Here is a 13,057-nt window from a genome sequence, read left to right on the forward strand (position 1 = left end):
AACGATTTCTGAAGGATCGTGTGACACTGAAGACCGGAGTAATGATGCTAATGTTACTGTTTTTATCAAGTAACAACATTATTGTAAAGTGTTACTTAAAACATTTCTAAATGTATTACTAAAAAGTATTGAAATGAATAAAAATATAATTTATCTCCAAGATTGTGCAATATTATGACACTACTGCATGAAATCAAAGAACTATTGCAATCTGAAGGCTATTTTTTTTCCCAGTGCTATAATTTTGGAAGATGTTAAATTAGTGCTATAGTGCATGGAGAACACATTCCTTAGAAATGTAGCAATCTTTTTGCCATAAATCTTTTGACCGTATTACATTTATTATTGGATTTGTAGAAATATTAGCTTCTGTTCCTTTTCTACTAAACATCTTGTAATGTCATGACCTGGAGCACAAAAAATAACAGCATAACATTAAAATGTAGTAATAAATTAATACATTTAATAAATCTTCCCATTTATTAACACTTAAATACTTTGATAGAATGTTTAAAATGTAGGCTACTTTTAACTTGACTAAATCACCATTTCAAAATGGAAGAGCAGCCTTCCTCGTGAAATGGTAACAAATAGCATTTTCTCTCGTGCAAGTTGTGACATTTGACAACCATTAGTTGTTAATTGCTCACTTTGTAGTCCATTAAATGACCTAATCGTGAACTGAGAGGACGGCGGATCGGATCACATCCCTCAAGGGGCAGGTCACCTCAGGGGTAGATCTGCGCGCCTGCAGCCAGTGTGTCTCACTCTGCTCTTCTGCTGATGTAAGATGGCGGTATCATGTACAGTCGCGATCTCAGGTGAGCGAAACACCACGTTCCTTCTTTAAATTGTCATTGCCGCAGTCACTGCGAACACGAAACACAATTTACAATCTGTCTTACATTTGCATGGACACATTTCCTGTTTAGCATGCAATTTATTGATTATCAAACCGGGGGCACTAGTGAGGCAACCGCCATTTTTCGTATTTGATAGCTTTACTAATATTCAGAGTATATGATCTTAATATCATGTGAAAGGCAAAGTAGGTCATGCATGGAGATCTACAATATTCACTGAAAAATTTGCTGACAAAATGCTCCATTTCAAGCGGTAAGCCAGTCTAGTTAGGGTGTCGATCTGATTTGTGAAGCTGAATTTTCTCGATAAGACACTGATAATCGCACGCGTGTCTCTGCTTGTCATGATCAAATTAATCTGGCGGCCAGACAGTCTGTTCAAGTTCAACCGATCAAACACTGATGTGATTCTAACACACCAGATTGACATGCATTATCAAGCCTCTGCCAGCTGTTGATTACTAAGACAGAAGGACTGAGCTAGGATGGATGGTTTGCTGTAATAATATTAATCATCATCATCACCTCAAACATTCAGTTTACATGTAGTTTATTTTGATGCTCTCTTGAAATGTGCATGGGTGGGAATGGGAATCACATCCCTGCTGGAAAATCCAGTTTAAGATGGTAGATGAGTTTGCTTTGGAGCATGACAGTTTGATTCTAGCTGGTCATCATGGACCAGCAACAGAGTTAAGAAACAAGCTACCATGTTCCAAAATTTAGCTATCAGCTTTAGCTGGATTTTCCAGCAGGGATGCATATTAATAATGACTACTGTACAAGATTTCTGTGTATATGTGCGTATATGCTTTATTGTATGTGGCAATACAATCTTCCATATGGGTTGATTCATTGCTTAATTTCACTCAAGGACCAGTCCTTACATATCTAGACACTGCTATTATTGCATTATCTTTACTAATACAGTGCATAATGCATTATAACCAGAGTTGCAGTCATACAGTGAAATTTTATTTTGTGAAATATACAATTATGAAAATTTATAATGCATAACATTATTTAATAAGCAGTATTCATTATTTTTTGCCATTGCTCTCTAAGCACATATAAGTGGCAATACATTTATTGCATCAAATGCTGCAGAGCACCAGATCCTGATCCATTTTGTGTAATCTCTTTGTTGTTCATGGTATATCATGACTCATGATTCAAAAGAAATATGCCAGAAGTCTGCCCACACTCCATGGTGTGGATGTTTGAGCTAGGGGTTAAAGGATGATGATGACAGCCTTCACTGTGGGATTTATGAAAATCACATTAGCAGTGGTAAAGATAGTTAGTTAAATTTAGAATAAAAATAGCACAAACAAGCAATCTATTTGTAGCGCTGACATGTCTTTCTGCCTCCTGTCTCCTCCCGCAGGGTACCAGACAGAGGGGCTGCTGCATGGGGGCTGTGGAATGAGGTAGTAGTTTGTATAGTTTGGGATCACACCAGATCTGGGAGATAACTATACAGCCTACTGTCTTTCTCACAGCTGCTCCCTCACATCAGATGCACCAATGATGGTCCTTCATTTGTGGATGGCTGAATTTACATATCTTTGTACTGTGTGCTTTCTTTTAAGAGTGTAAATTGTGGAGAGTTGGTGATTCTTACTGCACAAACTTCACAATATCTTAAAGTTGGCATGAAACGGAAGTTGTGATAGTTTTTCTTCCCTAATGTGCACCCTGGGCAGGCGTGGGATTCGATTTCAACTGTGAAAGACCTCTGGAAGTCTGGACTTAGACTTTTTCAGTGGGTCTGGAAGTCTGAGCTCCAGGAGCGGGGCATATCCAAGTGAAAAATGAAGGGCGGGACTTGATTTTGTCTATGGGTAGTTTATTGGATGGTTGTGGTTTGCTATCGCTGTCATGTTATGTGAGTGACAGGTTGTCCCGCCCTCACGCCAGTAAACACATCATCAGAGAAGAGATGAGATTATGCTGCAAGAGGGAGGGGAAGTTATTTTGATTAAAGATTACAAGGATATATGAATTAAAAAAATAATGATGTGCACGGATGAATCATTTATAATAAATACTGCAATTCCATAAATAAATAAAAAGAATTGTGAGTTTTGATTTCATGGTAACTTTAACCCCCAAATAAAAATATTGATGGTAATAACTGAAGGTGTTAATTTATTTCATGCAGTCTTTATTTAATGTTACAGAGGTGTAAATTGGTGGTCAGAAATCGGACTGCACTATCGTCATTATCCGATATGCTATAACTAGGTTATGTAATTGTTCAGTCAGCTCATACATCGGTGTATCAATTTTGATTATTTATGTTATTATTATGATTATTTGTGAAACTGCTGTAATTTATAAAAGTAAACTGAATAGACTCATTGTGTCTCATCTAGTCTCAGTAATTATTCATTATTATTAGAACTGGATTTCGGTTTTAATATTCCTCAATTAATGGGTCTTACAAAAAATATTTTCAAAATACGAGTCTTCAGACTACCTTTACCGAATCAACATCCTGTGAAGATGTCAATCAAATTAACTGCAGCCAATCGCGTTAAAGGGTGTTGTCGTGTCCGTATTTCTGATTGGTCTGAAGCAAGGGCTCTTACGTCGCGCGTTGACGTCACCACTGGTACCCAAGCAGTAGCAGCGTGTAAATATGGCGAACATTAGAAGTGTCAAGGTGAGAGAGAAATTGAATGAATTAACAGAAATGTACAGTCTCAAAAATGTCGTCTTTGCTGTAGTTCAACTCTTTAAGGTTGCTTTGCTTCCTGTGTTAATTGTTGCGTCGTTGTATGGTTGTATTTCACATCTTTTCGCAGTATTTTGAAGTTCTAGCCTCACTGCTAACTAATTGAATGGAACTTCTGTGCAGTTGAGTTTGACTGATAGGCAGGTAAATATTTGAAACAATGGCGATTATCCAGCTTTGCTCTTTGTTCCATTGTATCAGTCCTCAAACTCCGGTGCTGTGTGCTCAAAACCTCATTGTTTTGCCGTATATTACTGTTGAACCATGACTGCATTGTGTTTGTAGTAGCTATACTCAAACATCACCAAGCTTTATGCAGGTTGTGTATCTTTCTTACCCTTGCGTCTGTCTGTCTGTCTGTCTTTCTTTCTAGCTATCGATTAAAAAAATTAATTGCACTCTTTTCTGTAATTAATGGCACCTTACATTTACATTTGTAATATATTTTTTTTATGTTGTAATACAAAATTCTCATTGAATCTCCAAATTAATGTACAAACAACAAAGATATATTTTACATATTTGTTTAATGGCATATTTCTACTAAGTACTATGAATGAAGGCCTGTATCACTGATACCGATACTGATTTTCTCTCTATTTTTGGGAATGAAATGAGTAAAAGTTATTGTTTTTGTTGTTTTTGACACATGCAACATTGTATTTTAACAATTAAATATGGTTATGTCACCAGCATTTCACATACCAGTCACAATTCTCAATTCCAATTTTTATTACCCCCCATATTATTTTATAACTAATATAAAGTTCAAATATTTTTAAAGACAAACAGTAAGTAATAGAATAAGAACAAATAAATTAATTACAAGTGATAGCATAAATGAGTACAATAGAACAAAGATTCAAATTAAATAAACTGCTTTAAGATTTTTAGCTAGGTCTAAGAGTGATACCCAGGTAAGAAATGCAAAAGTAATCGAATAGAGTAATCAAGTGTAAAATAACACTGCATTATTTTCACCGTATGATATATAGAGAAATCCTTATTAAAGCAACAATGTTTATTCAGTCAAGAGCAAGATATTTTCTCCTTTTCTTCTGTTCTTTAATTAACATTAATGACAGACTGCAGCAGGTATATTAGGCCACTGTCACTTTAAGACTTGACGCACATGACACTGATCTGACACATCTCCGATTTTCTCCCAGCTCTTTACGTTCATTTAAATCTTATTAACTCATTTAAGACTGCACTTAAGAGGATACACCCCAAAAACAGGCATTTTGACGATTTGACAGGGTATGGTGGGTCTGGTGACAGGAGGGGCCTCTGGTTTGGGGAGAGCGACTGTGGAGCGGCTCATCCGTCAGGGGGCCAGCGCTGTGATCCTGGACCTGCCCAGCTCAGATGGACACAATCTGGCCGCTGCTCTCGGGGAGCGATGTGCATTTGCACCAACTGACGTGAGTTATTATTAACCACCCTTTTGCATTGTTCACTCTCTCTTTTTGCTCTTTTAGACTGCAGATTTCGAAAATGTTCTTTCCTTCTGATTTGGCTTTTGTTTTTAATTCAGGTCACATCGGAGTCAGATGTGAGAGCGGCTGTGGATTTGGCCAAGGAGAAGTATGGCAAAGTGGACTTGGCGGTGAACTGTGCTGGGATCGCTGTGGCTGTGAAAACGTACAACTTTAAAAAGGACCTTCCCCACAGTCTGGAGGATTTCACTCGTGTTATCACTGTAAGCCTCACTGTATTTACAGTGCTGCCTGAAACTCATACATGCCACTGGATCATACACTTCTACAGCTGATGACTACTCTAAATATCCCAAAGCAACTTACATTTGTCACTGTAAAGTTTATCTCTGTAATTTTCTAAAGCATCAGTCTTTTTTTTTCATGTGATTGCATGAATTATAAATTGAATCTATTAAAGGTGAACATCGCTGGGACTTTTAATGTGATCAGACTGGCTGTAGGAGAGATGGGAAAAAATGAGCCTGATGCAGATGGACACCGAGGCTGCATTGTCAACACAGCCAGTGTTGCTGCTTATGATGGGCAGGTATAACAGCCGTACACTATTGTTCATAAGTTTGGGGTCTGTAAGATTTTTTTTTTTTTTAGAAAGGACAGTAAAAGTGAGTAAATACATTTATATTGGTACAGAAGATTTCTATTTAAAATAAATGCTGTTCTTGTGAACTTTTTTTCATCAAAGAATCCTAACAAATTTTCATCTATGTTTACACAAAAAGTTTAAGCAGCGCAACAGTTTTTAACACTCATAGTATGCATATCAGAATAATCAGCATATTCAAATTTAAAGGATCATGTGACACTGAAGACTGGAGTAATGATGCTATAAATTCAGCTTTGCATCACAGTAATATATTACATTTTACAATATAATTTCAATTTAAAAGAAGTTTTTTATTTTCATATATTTCCACAATATTACAGTTTTTACAGTATTTTTGATCAAATAAATGTAGCTTTGGTGAGTATGAGACGTCTTACTGACCCCTACTTTTGAACTTGTCAACCTTACAGATGTATAACATTGCAGCACTACATGTTTTGTAAGGTGTTTTGTTGACTTTTAAAGGTGGGTCAGGCTGCATACTCCGCCTCTAAGGGTGGGATTGTGGGAATGACGCTTCCTATTGCTCGAGACCTTGCACCAATGGGGATCCGCGTGGTCACCATCGCTCCAGGTCAGTATCCCCGAAACACATATTTTCTCAAAACAGAATGATGTCCTCATCTGTTAGTCTTATATTTTTAACACAGTTAATTCATTATTATGCCTTTTTGTTGCCTTTCCTATTACATCCTCTATGCTTTTGCCATGTTTCCTCTTCTTTCCCTACAGGTCTGTTTGCAACACCACTTCTAGCAGGATTACCTGAGAAAGTGCAGAGCTTCCTGGCCAGGCAGGTGCCCTTCCCGTCACGTCTGGGAGATCCAGCTGAGTTTGCACACCTTGTGACTGCAATAGCAGAAAACCCCATGATCAACGGCGAAGTGATACGCTTGGACGGAGCCATTCGTATGCAACCTTGAAGGAAAAAAAGAGAACAGAGTGGACAGACTCTCTTTGAAATAGCCCAAACTTCCCTGGGGCTGAAGAAACTGATACAGCATAAAGTCAGGATACGTTGTACCCGAGTGAAAGTACTACCATGTTTTTTTTCTTTCTTGGAAATCTTGTAGATTTTTACACTCTTAAGTCTGTCTGGTATTTATATACTGACTGCACTTTTGTGCCACGGAGGGATTGTGGTCTAACTAATGACTAATGTGTTCATACAATCATAAGGTTGTGGTCATGTAAACTGAATGTCTCTTGTATCAACATAACTTTTTGTGTAAAATAAAATATTTAAAGCACAACAGGATGTTTTAATGAATGAATATTTGCTGTTGTAGAAAAGCTCATAGATCAACTGTAGTGAACCGAAAATAAAGCTACAGGCAAGATGGTCAATAAGACACATTGTATTTGTCACCATACTGATGTTATGTGACTTAAAATGATTCAAATTAATATATTATTATTCATGCAATTAATATTATTAATAAATTCAAATAAATAGAACTTAAAACTAAAATCAAGAAATATATATATATATAATATTGTTCCCTCAATAACTTTTGTTTCTGTTTGTTTCCCCAGTTTCTTTTCATAAAAAAACAACAACCATATCTGTCATAATCATATCAGAAATACTGCAGGAAATATTTCACCTATTGAGAGGCTTTTGAAAATTGTGTTGGACAATTTGACCTTTGAGTCAATAAGGTTGAGAACCACTGCTCTATAATATGATACATATTATACAACACATCCTTATTTTTTTATTTTATTTTTTTGTCCTTTGCTGTAAAATAGGAAATAGGCCCTTTCTGAATGGAGAATTATTTATTTCCATTTTGGAAAAATAATAAATTACAATCACTGTGTCAGAGATCCCAGTACAGTGAATAGCTGGACCAATAGAGGGCAGAATTGAGCTTGTTTTGACTTCATCAGGACCGGACAGGACTTTTTCATATGATCTTCTATATTGTGACGGGGCCTCATTTATAAAGCTGAAATCCACGCCAACGTTCATATTTATCAAAACGGTCTTTGCCGTGGAAAGAGAGTTTTCCATGTGGCAGAGTAGGCTACTGTAAGTATTTGGGAATTTATTCACTTCTTGCCGCTCGCCATTTTCAAGTATAGGATTTGGACGTTGACTGGTGCTCTTTTATATGTTAATGACATTAATTAGGCGACGTTTACAAAGCGGAGATCGGAAACCATTCAGCTGCGCTCGATTTCAAGATCATTAGCGACTTGTAACTCACTTCTGGAAGAAAGGCGTACGCACGTTTTTGTGCGTACGTTCGTTCTCTAAATCACACGTAGGTTTACGCACATTTGAAAAAAACGTAGGATGGTTTCTACGTAACATTTTATAAATGAGGCCACAGGGTCATAGGTCTTTATTACAATAACATTAATAAAATATCTGTAGTGCTATTTTTGTTTGGCAAAAATATTCTAAATACATGTAGCCTATATTTATTAGATAAAAGGCTATATATTTTTTGTGGATTTCTCTGGATTTTTTTGTAAAACATTCATTAGTGACTTAAATATACAGCTACTTAAACAGCATGTAAGACTAATCACCATCCAAAAAAAAAAAGTAAAACCGAAAAATATTGACAGCTGTGCACAAAAGTCCTGGTAAATCCTTTAGTGAACAGATTGAGCATAATTAAAGTAAACCCAGATTGATGTTCGTAAATCTGCTTTACACACACACACACACACACACACACACACACACACACACACACACACACACACACACACACACACACACACACACACACACACACACACACACACACACACACACACACACACACACACACAAATATGTGTTTTACGGGGACTCTCCGTAGCCGTAATGTTTTTTTTACTGTACAAACTGTATATTCTCTAAACCTTTTGGCATTTTCGAATTTCAGCAGCGTTAAGTTTGTTTTTTAAACCATTTGGTTTACGTGGATATACAAGAAGTGTCCTCAAACCATGTTTACATTGTAATACCCATGTCATTATACATATCTGTGTTCTCGTAAACCATGTAGGCTATACAAGAACACATACACACACACACATCTGATTGATTTCTGACCACAAGATGGCAGTTCCACTGTAATCTCTGATTTATTCATTTCAGTCTGTCCTACAAGCTATAGACTGCGCAGGGCATGTTAACATGATTACACTTTAGTTTAGAGAAGTCAACGGTTCATTTGGCTCTGGAATATTAAAGGATGATTAAAAATCATGCTTACCATTCTACTATTTTGCTTGTTTTTTATTTTGGCAACACTTTACAATATGGGCATTTGTTAACATTAGTAAATGCATTAGCTAACATGAACTAATGAGCAATATATATTTTTAAAAAACTTTGACTAATCTTTGTTAATGTTAGAAAAATTATAATTGTTCATTGTTTGTTCATGTTATAGTTCACAGTGCATTAATTAATGTTAACAAATACAACTTTTGATTTTAAAAATGTATTAATGTAATGATAAATGCTGTAGAAGTATTGTTAGGTCGTAGTTCGTAGCTAGATAGTTAACTAATGTTAAATTCACTATGAAATCAAATGGACACAGACATCTCAGCTATAGCAAACTATTTATATATTTAATACAGTCTAAATAAGCTTGATATTTCACTGCCAGTTTTATTGTGTATCTAACTGTCTGTGACGAATAAAAATCTTGAGTCTTGCATTATACAGCAATATGTAACGCACAATGCAAGGAGGATCTCCTTTGATGAGCTGTACCAAATATGAATATGATAAAAAAGTCAAAAAAAATGAGTCAAAAAAGCATTTCACTAGACTTGCTCAAGTGTGTGGTGAAACAGATGTTAGATCAAACATCAGATTGAGGGACGCCATACATGGAGAGTGGTTTGAATCATGGATGATGGTTATTGAGTGTCACTGTGTTGTCTCAACTTCACTCTGATGTGTTGCCCAGCGTCTGCTCCATCATTTCGTGCATCTATCAGGGGGCCATGAGTTAGGACAGCTTTGATGGACACTTGCTGTCATCCCATTGATCTCTGCACTGTCAGGAAAATTACTTTCACTATTAACTATGGAGCGCTGCCTTCCACAGAGGACAAACATCGGAGACTGTGTGAAGACAAGGTTAAAGACAGAGGTGCTTGTTCCCAAAGCAACGAAGGTTTTGCCCAGAATCACCATAGAGGTTTCAAGAGCACACTAACTAGACTGATTCATCAATATGCATTATTAATGTGCTCGGGACAATTCAATCCCTCCAGACTGTGTAAATATGAGGGCTTGGGTATAATCAGAACACAATGTGAGCCTCTAGGGGGCAGACTGCACAAACACGCCACGACCTGATCGTGTTTAGGGACGTGCATTGACAGCATGTACATGCATCATTTGGATAACAAGCTGTCTCTATAAATCCCCCAAGATATAGAAAAGACATTGCTTCAAGTTGATTTTATCAGTGTAGATCCCCATGAAGTCACGTCTAGCCTGCTGTGTGCTCCTTGAAGTGCTCTGAAGAAAATACAAGGGATATAGGCTGGAAGTCTTTTGGAGATGGGGACAGATGCAGAAAAGAGGAGGAGAGAATGTGAGCTGGTTGTCATTTATCTGGGTCAGTCAGACCGACCTCTTTTCTTTACTAAAACATAAATATGTTAAAACATAAACTGACATAGCAGTGAGATATCAGTAGCCTTTATTAGTGTTACTGGGTGAATCAAAGAACATAAATGTTTAAGAAAATAAAGCGTATTTAAGTGTTTTTTTTTTTTTTTTTTCTGTAGTGACAACACATCCCAATTATTTTCTCTTTTATTACCAGAATGCTTCCAGAACAAAAAAATGTAAATAATAATTCATTGTTTTTTCACATTACACTAATGAGAACCTAATACTGAGAATGAGACTTTCTGCATTTTGGTAATGAGAATTTGGAGGTAGATTGAGCTCAGAAATCATAATGGTCCTAAAAATAAGATTCCTTTTTTCATGCAATATATAAACACTTTGGGGTCGGTAAGATTTTTTTAAAAGGGGCTATATGTAAGAATTTCCATGTATTAATCAAAAACAGCTGTGAACTAATGTGTGAACAGCTTGTAACGAAACTTAATGAAAAGAGACCTTCCTTGACTTCCTAGGTTGTCCTTCCTGATTTTCATGTGAAGGACTTATTTTTGCCTGGAAAATCTAAATGTAACACTTACACGCGCTCTCGAAAGCCTCTCTTCTGTTCAATAACACGTAAAATGAATGCTTATACAATGTTCAGGATAATGCCCAAAAAGCTATTCTGTACTATAATGTCAATGTGTCATGAAAAGTCAAACTGTAGTCTCACATAGTCAGATCTATATAGTCTCTATACTTTATAATCAAACTTTTATCCGTGTAATTTTTTTTTACCTCACCTGTCCACATGATGCCGGTGAATTGCAGAGCTGGTGCAAACATATCCATAGCACTATCAGATGCTTTCTTAACTGCTGTTTTCTCACCACTGTCATTTTTATTCTGTGTTTGTTTTGTTATTAGGATGAAAGCGTGTAGCACATATTTATATATTCATCTAACCGTCTCTCTAAGCAGTGTGGACGGCGTCATGGTGTTTGTTAACAGTATATCGCTGCAAAGGGTATTTCTAACTTCTCTTAACTTGTAAGCAAACAACGAAAAAGAACTTCGCTGTGAGTATATCGGGGCATTAAATCACATTACGTGTGCATGATATATCATAACATATCATATCAGCAATAATTTGCTGTCTGCAGTTCACTTATCATCCACCAGTGTCTGCCAATAACAAGGGTTTCTAGCTCCTTTAAGAAATGAACTTTATATTCAGCAAGGATGCATGGATCAAAAGTGACACATTTTGTAATTTATTTTTTTAATTATTTTTTTTTAATTTAAGATTACAATAATTCTCAATAATTCATATTTTTGATCGAATAAATGCAGCCTTGAAGATTAAAAAAATCTTGCAGACCATAATCTTTTGAATGCTAGTATGACATTTTTTATTTATTTTTGAATAAAAAAAGTGAAATAGAAGAATTATATTTGGCGAGACATTAAAAACCATAGAAAGCACATGAACAGAAACAGCTTTATGAATAGTGCGTTTGTAATTAAACAGCACAGTGACGTCCCACTGAGACGTTCAATCCTTAATCTCCAGCAGAAGCTGCAGTGAGAATGCTTAGGACAACAGCATCCCTCCTCCAAAACCAAGAAAATCAAATCAAATTTGGAAAACTCTAGAAAAACACCCCATAAATCTTCAAGGGACGACTGCGCCCACTGAAGAAACAGTGAAAGGATAATTCCCAGTCATTAAATCTAAAGAGTCCCAATGATCACAGATGTCTAGGACCATTGGCTGGTTTGAATACGAGCATTATCTCTCAATCCCACATTTACAATACCTTTCACATCCGACAATACCGTAACCCAGCCTGACACTGCTCATTTACGCTTTATCCTTCATGACAACAAATAGGTTTGTCTGAAACATTGGATATGGAGTCTTTCTGGGACCTATTAGAGGCATTGTGTTGGTTTATCTGTTGAGTGCAGGCTACAGTAGCAGTCTTTGTGCTGAGGGACCGTAATCCTGTATCTGTGTGTGTATTTGTGCCCACTTGAGGCTTTGAGACCGAAGAGGGAATCCACTAATGCTGCCGATGCTAGAGAAAACAAATCAACACAGCAGGCCTCCAACTAGCCACGGCAGAAATATTCCCGCGACATTCAGTCTTTACAAGCGTGTGCTCAAATAGAGCCATTATTCATGTCTGTAATGAATCATGTCATGCATGTTCTATATGGCCCTTTGTAGACTTGGATGTTGATTTGAATGCTTGTAGCTTGCAGGATAACAAACATACACGGGCCACATAAAGAATCACCTCCGGTGACTTTAATACCACACGGTTGTATATATGTAGGCAGCAATGGGATTCATTTTATATTTACGGGGTGTTCAGCACACCATAAAGAGCCAGTTGTGTCCCCGAGAGGATAGAGAGTATATCGTTTTCAGGATGGCCTTTGAAACAGCCTGTAATCATAGCTTTGAGAGCATGATGAAGATCCAGCACTTCTTTAGCAACACACACTGACTTCTGACCTCATCCTCCACTTCATTGTAGCATGACCATAAAGCTGATAGAGGTTATCCGATTTAATCAGAACACAGTAACAGCCTCTCATGAGGGTCAGACACAGACATCCTCACAATACCACTGCTAGAAAAGCTTTGCATCTGAAGTATGCGTCTCCCAAACATGGCAGATTGATCTCTAAATGGAACGGCATCACAACGGCGCAATGGTGGGAGTCATTTCTTTACAACCTACTTTCAGTCATGGT

The 13,057-nt window shown here is 36.9% G+C and overlaps 1 protein-coding gene across 1 annotated transcript; it reads left to right on the top strand.

Moving 5' to 3' along the window:
- The first annotated feature begins 3,428 nt into the window (after positions 1 to 3,428).
- hsd17b10 (hydroxysteroid (17-beta) dehydrogenase 10) lies at positions 3,429 to 6,962 on the top strand. Its single transcript, XM_082144485.1, has 6 exons — positions 3,429 to 3,531; positions 4,863 to 5,027; positions 5,141 to 5,305; positions 5,503 to 5,631; positions 6,175 to 6,283; positions 6,442 to 6,962. Exons 1-6 carry the CDS (start codon positions 3,508 to 3,510, stop codon positions 6,630 to 6,632), a joined length of 783 nt encoding a protein of 260 aa, XP_082000611.1. The 5' UTR covers positions 3,429 to 3,507; the 3' UTR covers positions 6,633 to 6,962.
- The last annotated feature ends 6,095 nt before the right edge of the window (positions 6,963 to 13,057 follow it).

The sequence above is a fragment of the Leuciscus leuciscus genome (assembly GCF_965113295.1).
Source record: "Leuciscus leuciscus genome assembly, chromosome: 18".
NCBI lineage: Eukaryota > Metazoa > Chordata > Actinopteri > Cypriniformes > Leuciscidae > Leuciscus > Leuciscus leuciscus.

Excerpts from the sequence above, each read along its gene's own strand:
- hsd17b10 (XM_082144485.1), top strand. The coding sequence starts at position 3,508 with ATGGCGAACATTAGAAGTGTCAAG. Across the intron at positions 5,306-5,502 it reads ATTTCACTCGTGTTATCACT|GTGAACATCGCTGGGACTTT; the intron begins GTAAGCCTCACT and ends AATCTATTAAAG. Across the intron at positions 5,632-6,174 it reads TTGCTGCTTATGATGGGCAG|GTGGGTCAGGCTGCATACTC; the intron begins GTATAACAGCCG and ends TGACTTTTAAAG.